Source organism: Schistocerca americana, chromosome 1, assembly GCF_021461395.2.
Source record: "Schistocerca americana isolate TAMUIC-IGC-003095 chromosome 1, iqSchAmer2.1, whole genome shotgun sequence".
NCBI lineage: Eukaryota > Metazoa > Arthropoda > Insecta > Orthoptera > Acrididae > Schistocerca > Schistocerca americana.
Genome location: NC_060119.1, coordinates 808,056,002 through 808,081,173, shown reverse-complemented (window position 1 = coordinate 808,081,173; position 25,172 = coordinate 808,056,002). Strand labels below are relative to the sequence as shown.

At 46.6% G+C, this 25,172-nt stretch overlaps 1 protein-coding gene and 1 pseudogene across 1 annotated transcript in view; both read left to right on the top strand.

Annotated features, from left to right (window-relative positions):
• LOC124612738 (protein scabrous) overlaps positions 1–25,172 on the top strand; it is a 203,978-nt gene that overhangs the window by 30,863 nt on the left and 147,943 nt on the right. The window contains exon 2 of the mRNA XM_047141120.1: positions 16,067–16,400. Coding sequence (XP_046997076.1) covers positions 16,067–16,400 — 334 coding nt within the window. The remainder of the gene's footprint in view (positions 1–16,066; positions 16,401–25,172) is intronic.
• Positions 24,658–24,775, top strand: LOC124560193 (annotated as a pseudogene).

Here is a 25,172-nt window from a genome sequence, read left to right as displayed (position 1 = left end):
GACACAGTAATGTGATTTTATTCCTATTATCTCCTTAAGTTAGCTTCTCCAGCCCTAGGTTCCCTACCTCAAATTGTTCAGTGGAGCATCGCCTTTGTCGTGCTAAGCTTTTGCACCCTCTTACATAAACGCCCTGTACAGGTGTAGAGCTGGGATCTCACTGTGAATATAAGCCAACAAATGACGCTCCAGTATCAGAACTATACCAGTTTGGCTCGTAACTGTATTTTGAACAAATCAACACTGGCCGCTTGTGGAAAGTTAGTCGTGTGTGTGTGTTCAAATGGTTCAAATGGCTCTGAGCACTATGGGACTTAACATCTGTGATCATCAGTCCCCTAGAACTTAGAACTACTTAAACCTGACTAACCTAAGGACACCACACACATCCATGCCCGAGGCAAGATTCGAACCTGCGACCGTAGCAGTCGCGCGGTTCCAGACAGAGCGCCTAGAACCTCTAGACCACCGCGGCGGGCTGTGTGTGTGTGACACACAGGAATTGTAGCCCGTACCCCTCGTTTTCTGGGACAGTGGTTCGAACTGGGTTGTCAAAGTGCGCCTCACTGATTGGCTCTAACATTCAATTTGGTACTGGCTCTCTACTTCTAGTGTTCACAGTCTATAGCAATTACGGCTCATACTGATGACTAATTAGCATACTTACCAGCCTGTAGAATGGTATGACACCATTATGCTACGGTCGTTGCTCTTAATGACAGCATTACGTAAAGTGCCACGAGGCGGCATGTTGTTGGCTGGCAATAAGGGGTGCAGACGCTTCGCCGTTTCCGGCCGCTTGCTGAGATCTACAAGCCTGCGCCCTGGCCGATCCGATGCTCACGCTGGCCTGGGAGCACCGACGGCTGCTTTTTTTTTAAATAATAAAAAGCTTTTTTTGATAGCGGAAGCGGGGGGACACATTTGGAGGGGGTGCGCACAAAGGGGCGGTGACAGCGCCCCATGTCGCACAATGGCGCCGGTGCTGCCCCCGGCGGCCGGCGGCAGAAGCTGCTGTGAATACCCGGCCGGATCCCGTCCTCCTTCCCAGCTCTCCCTTTCCCTGTCCCTTTCCCTTTTCCTTCCCTGGGTGCGCAAACAAACAGCGTCGCAGTCCGCTTCCGCCCAGTACCGCTCCCTATTCAGCCGCCGGCACAGTCTGCCGTCTGGCCTGGAGCTTTCCTCTTCCTTTACGGCCGAGGGAGGTATCTTCGGTCTATCTTCCTTACTGTCTGTTGGCTTCAGGACCGCGAAAAGTTCCGAAAAACTGTTAACATTTCTACACGTTCAAACAAAAGATTGTAAAGTACTGAAATCTCCCATTTTAATTAGCTGCGAAAGCCGAACTAATGAAAACAGGAAATTACGATATGGTGTTAAAAGTAACTGAGTGTAGGCATTATTATCAAGAAATGATCGGACGAATTAATTTCTGATGTTGCTCTTTACGTAACAGATGGAAGTATTGACGACTCTGGTTGGTTTTTCTTTTAGTGTATTTTCATACAGTGCTCTTTCGTGTTCAGTGCAATGCGATATGCTGCTGGAGGTCTCGTAATGTTCTTTTTACAACCTGAGTGTTTGGACCCAGTGTTAGTGGAAGCGGGGGATGCTTAACTACCGTTGCATTTGTAGGTGGTTTTGCAAATTACTACTGTCTTTCCCCATTTTCAATATACATTTATTTCTGCTGACACATTTATGAACGCTTGTTCTAATCATCCCTCCCCGACGTCAATGGTATGCGAGGGCAGCGAAAGCAATGATAGGATGGCGGTAGACTGCATTCCTTCTGACTCCCGCGGCACTAGCAGGGGAACGGACGTCTGGGAAGTCACTCGTCCCAGGTCGTGCTACCTCCAGCCAAAAATCCGCAGTATTCATTTCAACAGCAGGCTGAGTGGACCTAGGATCGTCCTGGAAGGACTGGAACGAGGAAGAATCTCCTTCCCTACGCTGGATTAAAGCCACGATCTCCAGCGCCGGAATCTAGTGCTCTACCGGCTAGACTATGTAGTATCAGAGTGATAGTAATAAGCAGCTTACACTCACAAGTGGGCAGGGTCATTTGTCAGCGCATTTTATCGCTGTGGTATGCCGATTGGACTACACTTACTGACAACAAGTTTCGGGCCTTGAAACCTCTCCCCACGGCTTGGACGACCTCTTCACGCCCTTCTCGGCGGGAGGAGGTCGTTTTGGCCCGGTTACGGATTGGACACTGCCGGTTCAGCCATCGCCATCTGCTGACGGCTGCGCCGGCGCCGATCTACCCATGTGGGCAATTGCAGACGGTGCGCCACATTTTAACGTCCTGTCCGAATTTTACTACACTGCGCATTGATCTTGGCCTGCCATGTACTCTGGATGCCATTTTAGCGGATGACCCAGGAGCAGCTGCTCGCGTTCTTCGTTTTATCCACTTGACTAACCTGTCTAAGGACATTTGATTATGCTGTTTTCTTTTAATCCCTTGCCTGTTAATGAGCCTTTTATCGTGTTGTCCTTTTTAGTTGCTGTTTTAACCTTGTGCCTCGCAGTGCATTCATAACTCAGTCTGGGCGCTAATGACCACTGTAGTTGTGTGCCCTAAAACCACAAAAAAAACCTCACAAGTGGAAAGTTACCATCAGATATTGTTAGCACTGGGAGTCGAACAGTAGCTTTTTGTATATTTTCAAGCGAAGATCGAACTTTGAACTGTAAATTCCATCGACAACATATCCCGTAAAGACAAAATATTTGCAAGATTCTGATGAGGAATCTTAAAGTACCACGCGACAGAGATTTAGAAAATCACATAATAACGTTCAGCAGCTACACTGAGGACATTAGGGCGACCTTGGAAATATGGAAAAATGATCAGCGCGACGGAATGTCAATCCTAAGGGCCCGGGTTCGATACCCGGCTGGATCGGAGATCTTCACCGCTCAGGGACTGGGTGTTTTATTGTCCTAATCATCATCATTTCATACCCATCGACGCGCAAGTAGCCGAAGTGGCGTCAGATCGAAAGACTTGCACCCGGCGAACGGTCTCCACGACGGGAGGCCCTAGACAAAAAAAAATGGTTCAAATGGCTCTGAGCAATATGGGACTTAACTTCTGAGCTCATCAGTCCCCTAGAACTTAGAACTACTTAGACCTAACTAACCTAAGGACGTCACACACATCCATGCCCGAGGCAGGATTCGAACCTGCGACCGTAACGGTCGCGCGGTTCCAGACTGAAGCCCCTAGAACCGCTCGGCCGGCAGGCCCTAGTCACACGACATTTATTTTATAACTAGGACATGGATAAGGTAGGAAGTGTGTGTTTCAATAGAACGAATGTAGAAATTTTACGTCCGTCCACCTCGTAGCCGGCCACTGTGGCCGAGCGGTTCTAGGCGCTACAGTCTGGAGCCGCGCTGCTGCAACGGTCGCAGGTTCGACTCCTGCCTCGGGCATGGATGTGTGTGATGTCAGTAGGTTAGTTAGGTTTAAGTAGTTCTAAGTCTAGGGGACTGATGACCTCAGATGTTAAGTCCCATAGTACTCAGAGCCATTTGACCCATTTTTGAACCACCTCGTAAACAGTGTAATGTGTGAAGAAGATACGGTCGACACTGCCGCTGGAGATCGCTGCGATCGCATATACCAAGTTAAGGCACACGTACCGTACGTGTAAGTCGCGTCGTTTCTGAGCGTACACCAGCTCGTTGAACTCGGCACCGACAATATTGACGTCCGACAGCACGGTCCTTGTGCCGACGGCTTTACGGTGTCGGAGTTTACGAGCGAGGCGGCGCGGCGGAGGGTAGCGAGAGAGGAGAGAGCGGCGCGGCGCGCGTGTGGACTGTGGCGGCTGACCCCGGCTGACCTTCTTTGTGGGGCGCGGGCGCCCGCCAGCTGCCGCGCTCCCAGCCGCTACCCGACACCACACTGTGCGCCCAATCCCGCCCTGGCCGCGACGCGCTCCTTTCTGCACGGCGCTCCCAATCCCTGGCCATAATTTCACGAAACGGTCCGCGCGGTTTAAACACGACAGCTGTCGGGGCTTTATTTCCTCGTGCCGTATGGGCAATTCAATTACACGGATTCACAAAATTTAACCATTAACACTGTGGTGCATGAATTTCACTGCAGTGGACAACTTTTAATGGTCAATTCTCTGGCGCTTTCAATCAGTCACGAGGCTGCAAATGCATGCAGGACTCAACACCAGTAGGGAGTGCCCACTTCAGTGAACTGTGTACATTTGCAGTCTCAGGACTGATTGAAAATGCCAAAGAATCGACCATTAACAGCTGTCCACTGTAGTGGACACTATGCGCCACAGGGTTAATTACAGTTAGAATAAACTAAACGGGTACTGACTATTCGTCCCTTCGAAATGCTAAAGTTGGTATATTCTTGTTGTTGCTGTTGTGGTCTTCAGCCACGCGGGATTAGCCGAGCGGTCTTGGGCGCTGCAGTCATGGACTGTGCGGCTCGTCCCGGCGGAGGTTCGAGTCCTCCATCGGGCATGGCTGTGTGTGTTTGTCCATAGGATAATTTAGGTTACGTAGTGTGTAAGCTCAGGGACTGATGACCTTAGCAGTTAAGTCCCATAAGATTTCACACACATCTGAACTTTTTTTTGTGGTCTTCAGTCCGAAGACTGGTTTGATTCAGCTCTTCGTGATACTCTATCCTTCGTCCTTTGCGCCGGCCGCGGTGGTCTAGCGGTTCTGGCGCTGCAGTCCGGAACCGCGGGACTGCTACGGTCGCAGGTTCGAATCCTGCCTCGGGCATGGGTGTGTGTGATGTCCTTAGGTTAGTTAGGTTTAAGTAGTTCTAAGTTCTAGGGGACTTATGACCTAAGTTGTTGAGTCCCATAGTGCTCAGAGCCATTTGAACCATTTTTTTCGTCCTTTGCGAGCCTCTTCATCTACGAATAACTACTGCACCCTTCATCCTTCAGAATCTGCATACTGTATTCATCTCTTGGTCCTTTTACCTCCCCCCTTCCCCCATACTAAACTGGTGATCCCTTGATGTTTCAGAATGTGTCTCATCATCTGCTCCCTTCCTTTGGTCAAGTTGCGCCATAAATTTCTTGTCTCTCCAGTTCTATTCAGTATGTCTTCATTATTACGCGATCTACTTATCTAATCTTCAGCATTCTTCGGTAGCACCACATTTTGAAAGCTTCTATTCTCTTCTTGTCTACACCGTTTATCGTGCATGTTTCACTTCCACAGGTGGGTACGCTCCAAACAAATACCTTCAGAAGACTTCCTAGCACTTAAATCTGTATTCAATGTTAATAAATTTCTCTTCTTCAGAAACACTTTTCTTGTCATTGGCAGTCCTCTACTTCGGCCATCATAAGTTATTTTGCTGCCCAAATAGCAAAACCCATCTATTACCTTAAGTGTACCGTTTCCTAATCTAATACCTGTAGCGTCACCTGATTTTATGTGACTACTTTCCATTATCCTTGTTTTGCTTGATGTTCAACTTAATCCTCCTTCCAAGACACTGTCTACTCCGTTCAACTGCTCTTCCTAATGCTTTGTTGTCTGACAGAATTACAATGTTACAAGTAAACCTGAAAGTTCTTATTTCTTCTCCCTGAACTTTATTTCCTACTCCAAATTTTTCTTTCGTTTCCTTTACTGCTGGTTCGATGTACAGATTTAATAACATCGGGGATAGGCTACAGCCCTGTATCACATCCTTCTCAATCACTGCTTCCGTTTCATGCCCCTCGACTCTCATGACTGCCGTCTCGTTTCTGTACAAATTGCAAATAGCCTTTGGCTCCTTGTACTTTACCCTTGCCACCTTCAGAATTTAAAGAGATTATTCCACTCCATCTACAGGCCACAAGTGGCCCATTGGGACCATCCGACCGCCGTGTCATCCTCAGGGGAGGATGCGGATAGGAGGGGCGTGGGGTCAGCACACCGCTCTCCCGGTCGTAATGATGGTATTGTTGACCGAAGCCGCTACTATTCGGTCGAGTAGCTCCTCAATTGGCATCACGAGGCTGAGTGCACCCCGAAAAATGGCAACAGCGCAAGGCGGCGTGGATGATCACCCGTACAAGTGCCGGGCAAGCCCGACAGCGCATAACTTCGGTGATCTCACGGGAACCGGTGTATCCACTGCATTAAGGCCATTGCCAGAGAGAGTATTCCAGTCAACATTATCAAAACCTTTCCCTAAGTTTACAAACGCCATAACCTATCTTATAAGATAAGTTGTAGAGTCACTGTTGCCATTCAGGCAGTTCATAGCGCTGCGTGCCGTGTGTGAACGAGCATTGTCTTGTTGAAAAATGATACCACGATACTGTCGCATGAGACTTAACACACGAGGCGGCACGATGTCTGTGATGCCCTGTTGTGCCGTGAGGATTCCCTGAATCGCTAGCAGGCGCGACCTGAGGTTGTACACAATGACTCCCCGTGCCACGACACTTGCAATAACATCGCTGTGCCTCTCCGAAACACTGGGAGAATGGGACGTCTCTCTAGGTTGGCGTCGTACTCGTCAATGGAGGTCATCCGGCCTAGTTCAGGAGCGCGATTAATCGCTGAAGCGCGATGCCACTAGTCCCCAGTCCATACTCCCTGGTCACGGCAGCACTCCAAACACAGCCGTTTGTGTTGCGGTGGTAGCAGCATCTTACACATGGGAAGGTTATTCGCTAGTCTAGCTGCTGCTCGTCTCCGACCGGTGGTGTGGGATGACTTCGAGTATTGCAGCTACTTCATTAGTTGTTCTCGAATGGCATGTGCCGATGTGAAGTCGTCACGATATGCTTTGTGCATAATACGGCAAATTCCTCGTGGTCGTCAGATGTCGTCGACCGGAACCTTAACAACGAGTGTGTCTCCCCTCACATTTCCATGCAGTCCATTATCGGACCTCTGTCACATCCGAATGTCCCACGAATCTGGATGTTGCGCGATTCGACCATCCGGTCATACGGAGACCCACAATGGATCCACTTTCAAAAGCTGTCAGGTGCTGACAATACTCTCTCATACAAGCACGCGGCATCTTCGTCTCCTTCACAGTGATCACTCAACAAGTGAGGCTATTCACGCCCCTTATACGCTCTACCAGGCCTGGTAACAACGCTAATCACAAACAACACAGTGCTCTCTGGTAGTCGTTCTAGCAAGGAGAACTGCAGCTCTGATCTCTTATCACCCGCTGAATGTGTGCACTTGTACGAAGTGATATTTACACTCCACCAAGTCGTTTTTGTTTGTAATTATTTTGCAGAGAGTTGCACAAAGAGTCAGAATTTGTTAAATGGAACAATATTTTTCTCTCGAACTGCTGATGCATACAAACCAACTTCGTGTACAAATAGATGTAAATCAAACTTCTTTAAATTTTAGTTATGGAGGTAGAAACGTTGTAAGTTTTAGGGAAGGATGCATCGTGTTGCACGTAATTGGCTTTGTTCAGATGGTATTTTGGTCTAGGAATGTTTTTCTTTGTGAGTTGAATGCCCATCTTCCTGATGCACAACTCTATGCGCCTTCTGACTGCCCTCGGAAAGACGTCGTTTCAAAAGCCCGTCTTGACATGCACATTTCTGTTTTCCCTGGATTCCCTAACTTTGAAAAGGACAAAGTAGATTTCCTTTCATATACTTTTGCTCCGACTAACTTCGATATCAAGGAACTTCTGCTGCTGCGGACGAATTATGCCGAAACATTATGTTTTCCCCACATAAGACAGTGTATGGAGGGGTAAACAATTTATGAAAAAGATTTTGTTTCGGGTATCTTTGCACTAAAGATGGTCATCAAAGCAGAGGATCAGCGTGTGTGTGTGTGTGTGTGTGTGTGTGTGTGTGTGTGTGTGTGTGTGTGTGTGTGAGTGTGTTGCTTTCCATTGAGAGGGGGAGGAGCAGGAGGAGGGGGGGGGGGGGGAGGAAGAGGGTGTTGACAGGAGAGAAGTGCCACAACACGGCGGGTATACTGGAGGTCGTGCCCCCAGAGCTGCTAAAACGTTGAGGCAGCCGGGCAGGGCGCGCTGAATAATCCAGAGGCCGCTGGGAGTGACAACAGCTGAGCCGCACCTCGCTCTGGAAGCATGGCAGCGGAATACGAGGAGCCCCGCTACGGTTTAGGGCGCCTCAGGCAGCCATCGGCAGCCAAAAATGTCCTAGCTCACGGCAATTGCCATGCTATTACATCGTCATTTATTTATTCAGTTATTTTTGGCTTTGGGCGACAAAAACGATACAGGTATGTTACCTGTACGTAATTCCAATGTCCACAGTAGAACTGAAAAAAAATCGAAGTACGAACATAAGTTTTTAATGTAAAATTAGAACACTAAAAGACGAAAACCAGCCAGCCAGCAGGAGTTACAACAGTCCCAAGTAAGCATTAATGGAATTTTCGAAACAGAACAATAACAAGAGTGTGAAGTAGAAAGATAAGTTCGTTAGATAAATTAAGAAACAAAATAAATTGAAAAACAAACCAGGTTCGAGCCGGGCAGATTACAGAGGAGAATGGCGTACTCAGAAACTTACAACTGAAAGCTGGACAACAACGTCGCTAACAAAGTTAACTACTTAACGTAAAGTAAAAACAACACAAACAGATGTACCTGTTGTCAAACTGGGCTGGTTCCATGGGAGGAAAATATCCGCACAACTTTCAGATATAAACTGGATACCGGTGTCCTTTCAACAGTTCGCTAGCAAATCATACCTATACTCACAGTGTTCCGAAACTGTTCGTTGAAATCAGTGCGGGAGGGTAACGAACATCAAAAAAATATATTTTGATAAGGAATATGTGGTCTCTGAAGTCAGCTTGAAGTTTCAGGGAGTATTTTGTTAGCCGGCCGCTGTGGTCGAGCGGTTATAGGCGCTTCAGGTCGGAACTGCGCGGCTGCTACGGTCGCAGATTCGAATCCTGCCTCGGGCGTGGATGTGTGTGATGTCCTTAGTTAGGTTTAAGTATAAGTCTAGGGGACTGATGACCACAGAAGTTAAGTCCCACAGTGCTCAGAGCCATTTGAACCTTTTTTTTTTTTTTTTTACGACGACGACCAAAGATCCTTCCTTGTGTGCGGATGCACACCATGCCCGATCTAATACGGCAGTGTGAAACTGGAAGGGGTGCGTGGGTAGATGACACTACGTCTACGGCGTGTAAAAGGCTGGCACTGTGGGTAGGGAGAGAAGCGTGCTCGGATGGCCGATGCGGCTAAAGCAACCGCTCGCGTTACGCGGGAAGTATGGGTTCGAGTTCCCGCTCGACACAAATCTTCACCTGTTCCCATTGACTCATTCCAGTGCCCAAATGCGGCTAACACATTAAAACCCTAGAACAACTACAGACGTACTTCAAAGTTCAAGTACGACAGGCAGTACAATTCTTGCGAGGAAAATGTCTACATTGCGCACAGATTCCCCGTGAAATTCTGGTGGTGTATGAAATAAATGCAATGGGGAGTCCAGCCTTACTGAGATGGAGCCAACAGTTTGATCAAGACTGTACAGGCGTGAGCGATGCTGTTCAGGATGGAAGGCCATCGACACCGATCGCAGACAGTGGGTAGGCAGTCGAGCAAGTCATTCCCAGCAGTTGCTGTGTGACTAACGCGGACACTGTGGATCAAACGCGCCTATCAATAGTGAGTGCTGATTCCATTGTCCACAGTATCGGATATTGCACTCGCGCTGGCTTGTGCGATCTTGCACCGTGCGGTTTCCATCTTTTCGGCAAGCTGAAAGAGAAAGAGATTTTCCAACGACGAGAGCGGTCACGCAGCTGTTCTCCAGTGGCTTGTGACAAAGGAGCGGATTTCTATCGTCGAGGATCGAACGAATGGTAAAACGTTCCGACTGTGATAAAAAAAAAGCGTCATGTATTATGTCATTTTCAAGTGTAGTGCAGCACTAAATAATAGTTACATGGCCTACCACAATAATGTGTAATTTGCTTTCGTAAGCCCCCTCATGCCGCGTGGAGTGGTCGTGAGGTGCAATGTCACGCATTGCGCGGCTCCTCCCGCCGGAGGTTCGAGTCCTCTCTCGAGCATGGGTGGGTGTGTTGTTCAAAAAATGGTTCAAATGGCTCTGAGCACTATGAGACTTAATATCTGAGGTCATCAATTCCCTAGAACTCAGAACTACTTAAACCTAACTAACCTAAGGACATCACACACATCCATGCCCGAGGCAGGATTCGAACCAGCGACCGTAGCGGTCCCGCGGTTCCAGACTGAAGCGTCTAGAACCGCTCGGCCATATGGGCCGGCGGTGTGTTGTTCTTAGCATAAATTAGTTTCAGTAGTGTGTAAGTTTAGGGAGCCATGACCTCAGCAGTTTGGGGTACCTTAGGAATTCACACATACACATACATACACACACACACAAACACATGATAAAGAGCTTCACTCCTTCTTTAAAGGAGGGGTAAGCCATCTTTCACTTTGCTGCACAGTTTTTATAAATGACAATAGCACGCATAACCACCATAAAGCTGCTAAAATATTCATTTTTCAGCAACCAGTTTCGACATTATGTCGTTAGCTCGCAGGTTTTTGAATTTTGAGCGCCGTTGTAAGCTTGTAGAGGGAGCACCTACCGCCTTGGAACTTGAGGGTACAATCACGAACGGAGTGATTACTAAGAGTGGTTCTTGTGTCGAGAGCGAATTCATGCGTGAAACAACCGAACGGATAAAGGTTCAAAGAAATCATGCTGCTTGTGCGCAAAGTGATCTCACTTCTCGAATAGGTGTCTGATTCACAAGAGTAATTAATTTCCGTATAACGAATTTGCGGCACAGATTAAATTCCATACTGGCGGTCGTTACCTGTGCCTTTGTGCAACAAGCAGGCGTACCAATGCTCGTTTACACGTTTAGATGATACGATACAGGCTTAACATAAAGTTATATTCCCGAATTTGTGTGGCTCTCGAAAGCTTCAAGTGAATTTTCGTTTCGTACTTCATTCCGATGAACTTCTAAAGAAATTAATCGTCTCGCTTAGAAATTCCAGTACCATTAAGTGGGTATGTGACTTTGTATTTTGAGAGTTAATTTGTGTGTATGTGTGTGTGTGAGAGAGAGAGAGAGAGAGAGAGAAAGGGGGGAGGGAGGGAAGGAGGGAGGGGGGGATGTTGAAGTTTTCAGCAAAAGATGAACTATAAGGTAGGACGGAAGACGCTGGATTTCGTAATACTTTAATCTAAGGGAAAGCTATCCGAGATTGGTTATATAACGACACCGTCACCAAACAAAGAATTCTGACGTTGGGCTCTATTCTGAGAAACCCGCTAGTTTCCTTAACGCGGAATATCATTGATTTGTTTGTTGTAATTCCATAGCACGAAGTATAGCCGTTCCCACTTCACTGCATGTACATAATTTAGGTAAGCGGAGTATTTAGACGGCCCAACATGTTATTTACAAGTTGACGATTTGACTGTTATACAAGAAAAAGGAGAATAAAGGACTTTGGTCTGAAAACAGCAGATCACAAAACTCAGTTGGTAAGTGACGCTAAGTGCTTTAAAGTTGTAGTAAATGTAAGATATGTGCTACAATAGGAGGCATGATCTTGTCTGAGAGTATTTATGATACTGGTTCTCTCTGTAAAGTCGATAAGAAGTGAATGATAGACGGCAAGAGTGCGAGAAGATGGTCATCTGTTCCATGGGTGTGCAAGTCACTCTTCATATTTCTAGAGTTTTGTCAGAGGGAAAAGTGCATTCGAAATAATAAAAACCTCAGGAGGATCCGTGGTTTCGAGCGAAGGTTTCATAAATATTGTCCGGATCAATGTAGGTGTGGAGCACTCAAAAATAAGCGTATGAAAGTAACAATTGTTGATAAGAAGTGGTCAGAGTAAGTTATTTGTGATGCGTAAATATAGATAGAGCTACTCGGTAGGTAGGTTCCTGAAAAACTGTAATGTAAATAAAGAAGTTATACATTGATCTGAGCTGTTAGCAAAGGCATTTTTCTATCAGCAACAGGTAGCTCACACAAAAGGTGCAGAAGAATCTTTTAAAAACTTCAGTAGTTTGCTCTCGAAGAGCGTCTTCCACACGAATTAACGCTCACCATTGATGGAAGAAAGAGAGCGGGAGAAAGAATTGAGTCAAGAAGCCTGGGGATTAACTGCAGGGCGGAAAGGTGGCTTTAGTGTCAACAGGTCGTTGCATTCAGTTCACCGAATGGCATTACTCTTTCCAAGAACCCGATTCTATTCGTGCCATTTTCGTCACGAAAGCTGAGGAAAAATAGTTGTCGTAATTCTCGTTTCGAATGAACTTCGCTGACGGGGGCGTCTGCAACCGGCTTCTTTATCGCCGCTTTCCATTTTACGAGCGCCGGGAACGTTTCCATTAGCGGGAGCGTAAATAGGGGGCCAGGCAGACGCACCCCCTCATGAATAGAGATGCTGCGCCCACCTAAGACCCACCAACTTCCGCACGGCCACGCACGGTGGACCTCGGCTCGACACGGCAGAGTCCCGGCTTTTCGTGGCGCAGTGCGGGGTACGTTTTTAATTCCGGCTACTACGTGAGATGAGCTGAGAGCACAGAGACGTTCGGCAGTCCGCCTGAGTAGCAGCTTACGTTAGTCCAGCTCGACAGCGGACGAGAAGATCCCTCGAGCTCTGTCATACCAAATAATCTAGTGAGCGTTTCACGGATGTCCTAAAAGTTTGTATTTCTATCTTGTATGCCTACCGTAACTTCCAAATTCATGTCAAACAAAATTTTTCCTTGTTTATGCACACACACACACACACACACACACACACACACACATACACACATTGATTGGGTCTGAAGAAATCTATTTTCCCACATATACCTTTGCAGATAGAGCTTTGGTAGTAATTTTAACCATCGGCGTATCGTTTGCGTTTGACTCCCGAAAAATGAAAATTTGCGCTGTGGTGTTATAAATCTCGTCTTGCTACACGTCCACATTTGCACTGACGTCGCCAGAGACCTCCGCAAAGCATTTCGCACTGGTGCAGATTATCATGTGAGAAATAGTATCGTGTTTTACTTGCGACAAATATCTATTAGGTGGTAGATGAACATTTTTTTTCTGAGCTTAAGCGTCTCTTGTGCTTTGTGCATGATACCGCGTAAGTATAATTATAATAAGTAGTCACTATCACTACCCGAAAGTTTATTCGGGATGTTGAACAATTTTCTTATTTTTGCATTTTTTCCCCTTCTTGGAGGTGTTCCCTTCGCATAAGAGGATCTATCATCCATCCAGTCAAGGTTGTGTCACGTAGTGATTTTGAAGCAGCCAGTCGTTGAACGTGACAAAAGTAAATGGAATCTGTGTAGAGTTATACATACGTTATCATAGCAGGTGATGCGCCATGCGTTCAGTGTGTGTGTTTTGCTGAATTTCATTTATCTATTTATAGATTTATTAGTACCTTCACACCTATTGTCTATATAGTACCTCACGCATACTACAATCGTATTCGTCAAACGTTTGAGAGGGGCGAAAACAAGACTTCGTATAAATGACTCCATGAAATTTTGCTAAATTTTCGCAACCAAACTAAGAGTCGGAAATAAACAAATCAGGTATCGAATTGACTAGCATGAGGTCCGGTTTTGCACAATATATTTTTTTTAAAAAATTGCTTAGTCTGTGGTCAACTTGGGCGGATGAATCCTTTCTTTCATTCATGTTGAAAAAATAAAATAATTTTGAAACCATAACACAAATTGAAATCTCTCCCCTTTCTCTTGATCTATATACTTCTAATAACAATGCAACAGCGAACGCTGTTTACATGTATTATATTTTATGCTTTCTGAACAAAATTTGAAAATGAAATTGAAAAAGTTTTAGGATAATGTGTTCGAAAATGATTTGTCTAAATGTAAAAAATAAATCAGTGTAGAAAAACATGGTACATGCCTTAACTTCACATAGCATTAGTGTCTTAAGAGCACACAGCAGCAGACTGCACAGTCTACCTTCTCGACCAGACATACATATCCTCTAGTAATTTTCAAAATTCTAAATCAAGAACTGAATTTTAAATTCTCATTCGGTACGTAATTTGCTGTATATCATTCGGAGAATCATTCGAAAGCTTTTCGAATGTTTCTCTAAACCAGTTTACTTCTTGCTGTTAGACAAATAATGTTGCAAAACATTTTACTGGACTTTTTCCAATTTTTTTAAAGCCTCTTACATGCAGCAATTGATTATAAAGTTGTTTCAACATAAGAAGACCAATAGTATTAGTAATAATAATAATAATAATATTAACAGTAATGAGAAAATATATATGTTTATGTAAATATTCACTAAAATTATAAAAATTATGATTTAAAAATCACAGTGAACACAACTCAGATAAAATTTAACAGTAATGGGATTTCAAACTTGATTTTCAATAAGAGGCCTAAGGGTGTGGTCGGATGTTTCAGTAGCCTCTCACTGACAGATACAAGGAGCCAAAGAAATTAATATAGGCATGCGTATTCAAATACGGAGATATGTAAAGAGGCAGAATACGGCGCTGCGGTCGGCAACGCCTACATAAGACAACAAGTACCTGTCACAGTTGTTAGATCGGTTACTTCTGCTACAATGGCAGGTTATCAAGACTTAAGTGAGTTTGAACGTGGTGTTATAGTCGGTGCACAAGTAGTGGGACACAGCACCTCCGCGGTAGAGACGAAGTGGGGATTCTCACATACGACCATTTCACGGGTGTACCGTGAATATCAGGAATCCAGTAAAACATCAAATCTCCGACATCGCTGCGGCCTCAAAAGGCTCCTGCAAGAACGGGACCAACGACGACTGAAGAGAATTGTTCACCGTGTCAAAAGTACAACCATTCCGTGAATTGCTGCAGATTTCGATGCTGGGCATCAGCAAGTGTCAGCGTGCGAACCATTCAACGGAACATCATCGACATGGGCTTTCAGAGGCGAAGGCCCAGTCGTGTACCCTTGATGACTGCACGACACAAGACTTCACGCCGCGCCTGGACCCGTCAACGCTGGCATTGAACTATTGATGCCAAGAAACATGTTGCCTGATCGGACAAGTCTCGTTTCAAATTGTATCGAATCCATGGACGCTGCAGATCAGCAGGGGAGTGTTCAAGCTGGTGGAGGCTCTGTAATGGTCAGGGGTGTGTGCACTTCGAATGATATGGGACCCCTGATACGTCTAGATACGATTCTCACAGGTGACACGCACGTAAGCATCATGTCTGATCACCTGCATCCATTCATGTCCGTTGTAATTCCGGACTTGGGCAATTCCAGCAGGATAATGCGACATCCCACATATCTATAACTGCTACAGAAAGGCTCCAGGAACACTCTTCTTGGTTTAAAAACTTCCACTGGCCACCAAACTGTCCAGACTGCTGTTCAGAAGATACCTCCAACCCCTCGTACTCTTACCGATTTATAGACAGCCCTGAAGGATTCAAAAAATGTTCAAATGTGTGTGAAACCTTATGGGACTTAACTGCTAAGGTCATCAGCCCCTAAGCTTACACACCACTTAACCTAAACTATCCTGAGGACAAACACACATACCCATGCCCGAGGGAGGCCTCGAACCGCCGCCGGGACAGCCGCACTGTCTATGCTGCAGCGCCCAAGACCGCTCGGCTAATCCCACGCGGCGAAGGATTCATGGTGTTAATTCCCTCCAGCACTACTTCGGACATTAGTGGAGTCCATGCCACGTCGTCTTGAAGCAGTTCTGCGTTTTCGCGGGGCCGTACGCGATAGTGGGCAGGTGTACAAGTTTCTTTGGCTGTTCAGTGTATTATGGCCTTTCCTATTGATTATGTAGCCCAACGCATTAACTGAACATGAGCCGTATTCTGTTGAGTTTTATAGCATGGTCAAGTTGGAGGTTTTTGGGGCAAGGGCTAGATGTTAGCGAATGTTCGGGTAAAATTAGTGGAATCTCTGGGCCGTTTCACTGTTGTCCCATTAGTTGTATCTGTCATACACTGACTTTCTCGTTGAGGAGTTGGACCTCGCTTGTTAGCGTGTGTGTGTTTTGTGCTTTGCAGACAGGAGGTGGAGTCGCTGCGCGGCAACCGACAGCGGAACGACCACCTGCGCGTGCAGTGGCTGTCGAGCGCGGTGTCGGAGCTGCGCGCCGAGCTGTCCGAGGTGTCGGAGCGCGAGCGCAACGCCAGCGGCCAGCTGCGGCAGGCCGTGCAGGCGCTCGCCGGCGCCGACGCGCTGCGCGCCGACGCGGCCGAGGCGCGCGCCCACATGGCGGCGCTGCGCGCGGACGCCGCGCGCGCCCTGGCCAGGGCCGACGGCGCCGCCGACGACGCCAAGCAGGCCGCCGTCGACGCGCACGCCGCCAGCGCCAAGTGCGCCGCCGTCCGCCAGCAGGTAGGGCCCTCGCACCACCACCACCACCACCTCGTGTCTAGTTACAGAGCCGTCCCGTCTTGACACTAAACGGGGTACTCGTTGTTGTTGTTGTTGTGGTCTTCAGTCCTGAGACTGGTTGGGTGCAGCTCTCCACGCTACTCTATCCTGTGCAAGCTTCTTCATCTCTAAGTGCCTACTGCAGCCTACATCCTTCTGAATCTGCTTAGTGTATTCCTCTCTTGGCCTTCCTCTACGATTTTTACCCTCCACGCTGCCCTCAAATACTAAATTGGTGATCCCTTGATCCTTCAGAACATGTCCTACCAACCGATCCCTTCTTCTAGTCAAGTTGTGCCGCAAACTCCTCTTCTCCCAATTCTATTCAATACCTCCTCATTAGTTATGTGATCTACCCATCTAATCTTCAGCATTCTTCTGTAGCACCACATTTCGAAAGCTTCTATTCTCTTCTTGTCTAAACTATTTATTGTCTATGTTTCACTTCCATACATGGCTACATTCCATACAAATACTTACAGATACGGCTTCCTGACACTTAAATCAATACTCGATGTTAACAAATTTCTCTTCTTCAGAAACGCTTTCCTTGTCATTGCCATTCTACATTTTATATCCTCTCTACTTCGACCATCATCAGTTGTTTTGCTCCCCAAATAGCAAAACACCTTTACTACTTTACGTGTCTCGTTTCCTAATCTAATTCCCTCAGCATCACCCGACTTAATTCGACTACATTCCATTATTCTCGTTTTGCTTTTGTTGATACCCTTCTATACCCTTCTATCAAGACACTGTCCACTCCGTTCAACTGCTTTTCCAAGTCCTTTGCTGTCTCTGACAGAATTACAATTTCATCGGAGAACCTCAAAGTTTTTATTTCTTCTCCATGGATTTTAATACCCACTCCGAACTTTTCTTTTGTTTCCTTTACTGCTTGCTCAGTATACAGATTGAATAGCATCGGGGAGAGGCTACAACCCTGTCTCATTCCCTTCCCAACCACTGCTTCCCTTTCATGTCCCTCGACTCTTATAACTGCCATCTGGTTTCTGTACAAATTGTAAATAGCCTTCCGTTCCTTGTATTTTACCCCTGCCACCTTCAGAATTTGAAAGAGAGTATTCCAGTCAACATTGTCAAAAGCTTTCTCTAAGTCTACAAATGCTGAAAACGTAGGTTTGCCTTTCCTTAATCTTTCTTCTAAGATAAGTCATAAGGTCAGTATTGCCTCACGTGTTCCAACATTTCTACGGAATCCCAACTGATCTTCCCCGAGGTCAGCTTCATTCGTCTGTAAAGAATTCACGTTAGTGTTTTGCAGCTGTGACTTATTAAACTGATAGTTCGGTAATTTTCACATCTGTCAAAACCTGCTTTCTTTGGCCTTGGAATTCCAATATTCTTCTTGAAGTCTGAGGGAATTTCGCCTGTCTCATACATCTTGCTCACCAGATGCTAGAGTTCTGTTAGGCCTGGCTCTCCCAAGGCTGTCAGTAGTTATAATGGAATGTTGTCTACTCCCGGGGCCTTGTTTCGACTTAGTAGTACTCGGAGACACATATTTCGCTGAAAGTGCACTTAACGCTGTCGTCGGATTTTCCGTTGCGTCCCGAACATGGGATCGTCTGCTTACTACGCAGCTCCGTAAACCACTGTGCCACCCGGACACGTCCGATAGAGCAGACACTACGCATTCATGTAACTGATTTGTCTCTATGGGTGTGAATCCAGCATCTTCAATGCTGATGGACTGCGGATGACATTTCTTTTACTTCCTTTCTTTCTTTCGCTTACGCCAGAGTCCCGCAGCGACCGCAGGGTCGGCGTGGCTACAACGGAATTGGCAATGTTAGTTTGAGGGATGGCTAGATGCCCTTCCTGCTGCCATCCCGTATCCCCCAGGACGGAATCAGTGTACCCCAACTGTCTGCGTCTAGTGGAAATCGTGAATTACTGTGGACGTGTTTCATGTGTCTGCGACGCGTGTAAGTGAGGCGGAACGTGGGGAACAGCCCGGTATTCACCTAGCGGGATGTGGAAAACCGTCTAAAAACCACACCCAGGCTGGCCGGCACACCGGCCCTCGTCGTTAATCCGCCGGGCGGATTCGATCCGGGTCCGGCGCGCCTACCCGAGTCTAGGTAGCAGCGCGTTAGCGCTCTCGGCTACCCTGGCGGGTAATGACATTTCTTTCACTGACAGCTATTTAATCAAGTGATATTTTGTTTCACTCGCAGCAACTGAAACTTCCTGCCTAATTACAACCTCGGAAATCGTGACAAATTCGGAAAAAACAACCAAATACTTCTATCAGTAAACAAAAATGATTCTCATTGACTACCGTATACCCTACAGTTCGCCGATCAGGTACAGCCAACGATAACGATTTCGAACTGCCAATAGCAGCACGAACGGAAATCCACCGGCAGCGAAAGTTACAGTGATGAATGAAATTGAATGAAAGCGGAATACGAGTATGTAATATCCTGAAGAAAAGCTCAAAAGAAAATCTCTCTTTTTTTTTTTTTAACTAGCGATAATTCTGCTAACGACGTAAAGTCGTACAGCATGGCGGCGAGGGGTATTCTCAGCTGCCGAATCAGAAATATCACTATGCCTTCGGTAAGTGAAGAGCAGTGTCTTACGTCTAAGTGTTCAGTTTAGGAGCTGTAATGGGTGTATCTGCAGAGCCTTCTCCTCTTACCACCAAGATGGGTTTAACATCCCTATCCGACTGAAGGATCACTATCTATAGTGTGTCACGTGTCGTCTCTTAGTGAGACATAGCGCTGATGTTAGGAATTTAATCCAGGATGATGGCGCAATTTATGGTGCGCGGGAACCTTACGTTACCACCTCGTCTTCCGCTTACCGGCCGAATACCGTCAGTGAACATTTATTCCAGGTCCAGGATTCAAACTGGCGTAATCGCGATGGAGCGCTTTAGGTACCTCCTCCAAGGAAGCGGGCGTTTTGCTGTTAAAGACATGTCATTCACGAGGGAAGAGGGTCCACCGCAGAGCTACGTTTCTTTTTTTTTTTCTTTTTTTTCCTCTTTGAACTTTATTCTCAGACCGGTTTGGATCTGTGAGTAATGCTGAGAGAAAAATGAGAGCTTTCCGGTAGGCCTTTTTGCACTGCAAAATGGATTTCCCCTCCAAAGACTCAGTTCCAGCGTTCACCACGTGGGAAAGCGTTAAGACAGGCGATGTAATGTCATCGAGGCATGACAAACGACTCTGTCTGTGCTAATTATCTCTTCGAGTAGAGAGGACGCTGAACTGAGAGTTGCAACGTGTCCACTACTGTGCGGTGGTCATGATGCCGCCTTCGAAGCATGCCAAAGCATTGCATAAAATTTTCTCGGGTTTACAGCCGCATCAAGTGGTTATTCATATACGAGCTTTCGAATCAGGGCCCCTCGGCCATTTTGAAGTGACACGTACTAGTTACCATTTAGTTATATCGTATACAGGTTCTGCAAACATATAGTACATATTTGTAATGGAATTAGTCTGATTAAGGCGACAGTACAGTGCTGGAATGTCCATGTACACACATAAAGGTAGTGGTACACTGAAAGTCTTGAATTTTGCAAACAATGGCTTTACATGAAAGTAACGCCTGTAAATACACAAACCGACGTAGGCCGATTAGATGTTCACAGCAGTGCAAAGCGAGCATGTGTTCGAATATGTCGGTTCCGTTCTCTTATGTTGTGATGGAAACAGGAAATTATGCTGATAAACATGATGTTATAGTACTAAATAAGTACCCGTTTTCCACATAATATGTGTGAAACCCAACAGGCAGTCAAAAGAGGGCATTCAAGGGAAGGGTAATCGCTGGTTGCCACTAACACAAAATTCCAAGTGCTAAAGGCACCCACAAACTACCGTTAAAAGGAACCATCAGTCAAACTAATACTACTGTAAACCACTTCAAAGGGTTACAAAAAATTTAAACTGCGTTTTTTTCCGTCTAACTATAGTTTATTGTTCAGAATTGCATACAGATCACATTGATGCAATTTTCATCGAATCAGCAACATTCTCTGTCCGAACTACAGGTCAATGACCTCATGTGAGGTATCAACACAGATCAGAAAATGGTTGGCAAGATATGGTTATTCATATTATGATACTGTAAATTCGTACATCACTTAGTTATAATATTTGAATAGGACACGCCGGTGTCAGTTTTGCAGAATTGGTTAAAAAAATTTTCATCGAAATGGCAATCTCGGACGCGTGCTGTAGTAATACTAGCAGCACGCTTGCCATTAGCTAGTCAGAGAAACGCAAGTCCGTTATCGAATGAAGCCATCTGTTGCCTCCTTGAGCTCCTGATTCGCGATGTAAAGCTTTTTGGATGTCAGAACTCAAATTTAGCTTTCTGGTATTTTATCGTGAGTCACACACAACACGACGGGGAGGAACACTGTTCATGCTGAAGAAGTCGTCGAGTTTAGTGTCTTAGATACGTGAAGGGATACTAAAACAAGTACACTACTGGCCATTAAAATTGCTGCACAAAGAAGAAATGCAGATGATAAACGAGCATTCATTCGACAAATATACTAGAACTGACAATTTTTTCACGCAATTCGGGTCCATAGATCCTGAGAAATGAGTACCCAGAACAACCACCTCTGGCCGTAATAACGGCCTTGATACGCCCGGGCATTGAGTCAAACAGAGCTTGGATGGCGTGTACAGGTACAGCTGCCCATGCAGCTTCAACACGATACCACAGTTCATCAAGAGTAGTGACTGGCGTATTGTGACGAGCCAGTTGCTCGGCCACCATTGACCAAACGTTTTCAATTGGTGAGAGATCTGGAGAATGTGCTGGCCAGGGCAGCAGTCGATCATTTTCTGTATCCAGAAAGGCCCGTACAGGACCTGCAACATGCGGTCGTGCACTATCCTGCTGAAATGTAGGGTTTCGCAAGGATCGAATGAAGGGTAAAGCCACGGGTCGTTACACATCCGAAATGTAACGTCCACTGTTCAAAGTGCCCTCAATGAGAACAAGAGGTGACCGAGACGTGTAACCAATGGCACGCCATACCATCACGCCGGGTGATACGCCAGTATGGCGATGACGAATACACGCTTCCAATGTGCGTTCAGCGCGATATTGCCAAACGCGGATGCGACCATCATGATGCTGTAAACAGAACCTGGATTCATCCGAAAAAATGACGTTTTGCCGTTCGTGCACCCAGGTTCGTCGTTGAGTACACCATCGAAGGCGCTCCTGTCTGTGATGCAGCGTCAAGGGTAACTGCTTCCTTGGTGTCAGAGCTGATAGTCCATGCCGCTGCAAACGTCGTCGAACTGTTCGTGCAGATGATTGTTGTCTTTCAAACGTCCCCATCTGTTGACTCAGGGATCGAGACGTGGCTGTGCGATCCATTACAGCTATGCGGATAAGGTGCCTGTCATCTCGACTGCTTGTGATACTAGGCCGTTGGGATCCAGCACGGCGTTCCGTATTACCCTCATCAGCCCACCGATTCCATATGCTGCTAACAGTCATTGGATCTCGACCAACGGGAGCAGCAATTTGGCGGTGCGAGAAACCGCAATCGCGATAGGCTACAATCCGACCTTTATCAAAGTCGGAAACGTGATGGTACACATTTCTCCCCATTACACGAGGCATCACAACAATGTTTCAATAGGCAACGCCAGTCAACTGGTGTTTGTGTATGAGATATCGGTTGGAAACTTTCCTCCTGTCAGCACGTTGTAGGTGTCACCACCGGCGCCAACCTTGTGTGAATGCTCTGAAAAGCTAATCATTTGCATATCACAGAACTTATTCCTGTCGGTTAAATTTCGCGTCTGTAGCACGTCATCTTCGTGGTGTAGCAATTTTAATGGCCAGTACTGTATTAAACACTCGATTATGTCCCAGAAATAGATGAAAAATTTCTTCACTGCCTTGGTTTCGGACAAAGCTTCGTGAAATTATCCTCGGTTGCAGGACAAATCCCGCAACTGGAAACGCCAACTCAAATATTTCCAGTTGGAATACCCCTGTTCCACTACTTGCTCGCTCTGTATTTTCCGAACAGCCCGCTTTACATGATTATCGTCTGTAGCGGCGTTTTCAAAACAGTAAACTACACAGTCGTCTGGCTGTACGTTAAACTACCCGCTCCTTTATGACTGGCTGTATGTGTCAGTTTCCGTGCGTAGGGGAATGCACTGCGGCGTTCTAACGAGCAGCCACACTGAGGGGTTCTTCACTTTGAGGCCCTCGCTGGTTGGAGCGCATTCTCTGGGATGCCCGTCGCAGTACTTGGCAGCGAGTGCGCCCCAGCGGGACGAGCCGCGCACGAGGGCGGTCCGAGAGCGCAGCCGCCGGCGCGGAGGGTTGCCATGGCAACAGTTAGGCCATCAGCTGGAGGGCCCTCGACGCCGCGAGGCTGTGTGTGCCCTCCTCTCAGCGACCCACGCTAAACGCCGCCCGGCACGGCGCCACGTGCCCTGCTGTCGGAGCTTGCAAGGAGTCCTAATCCTCGTGCAGAATGCGGAGACGTTGTGTGTGTCCGGATATATATATGCCTAAGGCGTCGATATGCAATTATAAATATTGAAATATTTTTTTTTAATAATCGGATCAGTAAATATAAAAAATTTCTCTTCAAAGCACTCGGTCTTCAGGCCACAAGTGGCCCACCGGGACCATCCGACCGCCGTGTCATCCTCACATGAGGATGCGGATAGGAGGGGCGTGTGGACAGCACACCGCTCTCCCGGCCGTTATGATGGTTTTCTTTGACCGGAGCCGCTACTGTTCGGTCGAGTAGCTCCTCAACTGGCATCACGGGGCTGAGTGCTCCCCGAAAAATGGCAACAGCGCATGGCGACCCGGATGGTCACACATCCAAGTGCCGGCCACGCCCGACAGCGCTTAACCTCGGTGATCTGATGGGAACCGGGGTTTCCACTGCGGCAAGGCCATTGGAAAATTTTTCTCTTACCCCAATACGAAATCCTTAACCCATATCGATAGTTCTGACAATTTCTGCTTGTGAATTTTAAATAGCTATGAGAATACTTGTAAGTTCAAAAATGGTTCAAATGGCTCTGAGCACTATGGGACTCAACTGCTGTGGTCATCAGTCCCCTAGAACTTAGAACTACTTAAACCTAACTAACCTAAGGACATCACACACATCCATGCCCGAGGCAGGATTCGAACCTGCGACCGTAGCAGTCGCGCGGTTCCGGACTGCGCGCCTAGAACCGCTAGACCACCGCGGCCGGCAATACTTGTAAGTTTTATAACGTAAAACGTAGGGCGCATCCAGTACATAACTGGTGGCTAAGTAGTTCCTAACTGTTGCATGTGCCCCACGGTTTCCATTATAAACCTTACAAGTACTGTCGTAGCTATAAAAAACACACAAGAATAAGTTTTTAGGAGTCTCTCTATAAAACGAGGAACAGCTATAGAGCTAGGAGAAAATATTATATAGTTCTCAGTCCGATTTAAAAACTTGCTATCCCAAAAATATTTATTTAAATAATTATTTTCTGGTTTTTAATATTGTGTCTGCGAAATTTCTCAACGGATTTTAAACATTTGATGAATTATATGTATACTGATAACTGACTACTGATCAACATTACATCAGTATTTACTTCATTTGCAAACTAATCTCTATTATCTACATCTACATCCATACTCCGCAAGTCACCTGACGGTCTGTGGCGGAGGGAACTTTGAGTACCTCTATCGGTTATCCCTTCTGTTCCAGTCTCGTATTGTTCGTGGAAAGAAAGATTGTCGGGATGCCTCTGTGTAGGCTCTAATCTCTCTGATTTTATCCTCATGGTCACTTCGCGAGATATACGTAGGAGGATGCAATATACTGCTTGACTCATCGGTGAAGGTATATTCTCGAAACTTCAACAAAAGCCCGTACCGAGCTACTGAGCGTCTCTCCTGCAGAGTCTTCCACTGTAGTTTATCTATCATCTCCGTAACGCTTTCGCGATTACTAAATGACCCTGTAACGAAGCGTGCTGCTCTCCGTTGGATCTTCCCTGTCTCTTTTATCAACCCTATCTGGTACGGATCCCACACTGGTGAGCAATATTCAAGCAGTGGGCGAACAAGTGTACTGTAACCTACTTCCTTTGCTTTCTGATTGCATTTCCTTGGGATTCTTCCAATGAATCTCAGTCTGGCATGCGCTTTACCGACGCTTTATGAGTAGGTAGCTAGGTTGGTTGCCAACGGCCTTGCCGCAGTGGTAACACCGGTTCCCGTCAGATCACCGAAGTGAAGCGCTGTCGGACTGAGCTAGCACTTGGATGGGTGACCATCCGCTCTGCCGAGCGCTGTTGGCAAGCGGGGTGCCCTCAGCCCTTGTGAGGCAAACTAAAGAGCTACTTGATTGAGAAATAGCGGCTCCGGTCTCGGAAACTGACATACGGCTGGGAGAGCGGCGTGCTGCACACATATCCGCATCCAGTGATGCCTGTGGACTAAGGATGATACGGCAACTGGTCGGTACCGTTGGGCCTTCATGACCTATTTGGGAGTTTAGTTTTTAGTTTTTATTTAGGTTGGTTAGTAATTTCAGGCACTCCTGGCAAAAGGAAGCCATTAACTTTTATTTTCTCTTGCGCAGCAGGTCCTGTATTGAAATGTGGACCCGTGAACACAAAACGGTTAGTATATACTGACAGGCGTAGCCCACTTACTGGTGCATTCATATCCGTGCAGAGAGCATCAGGTGGTAAA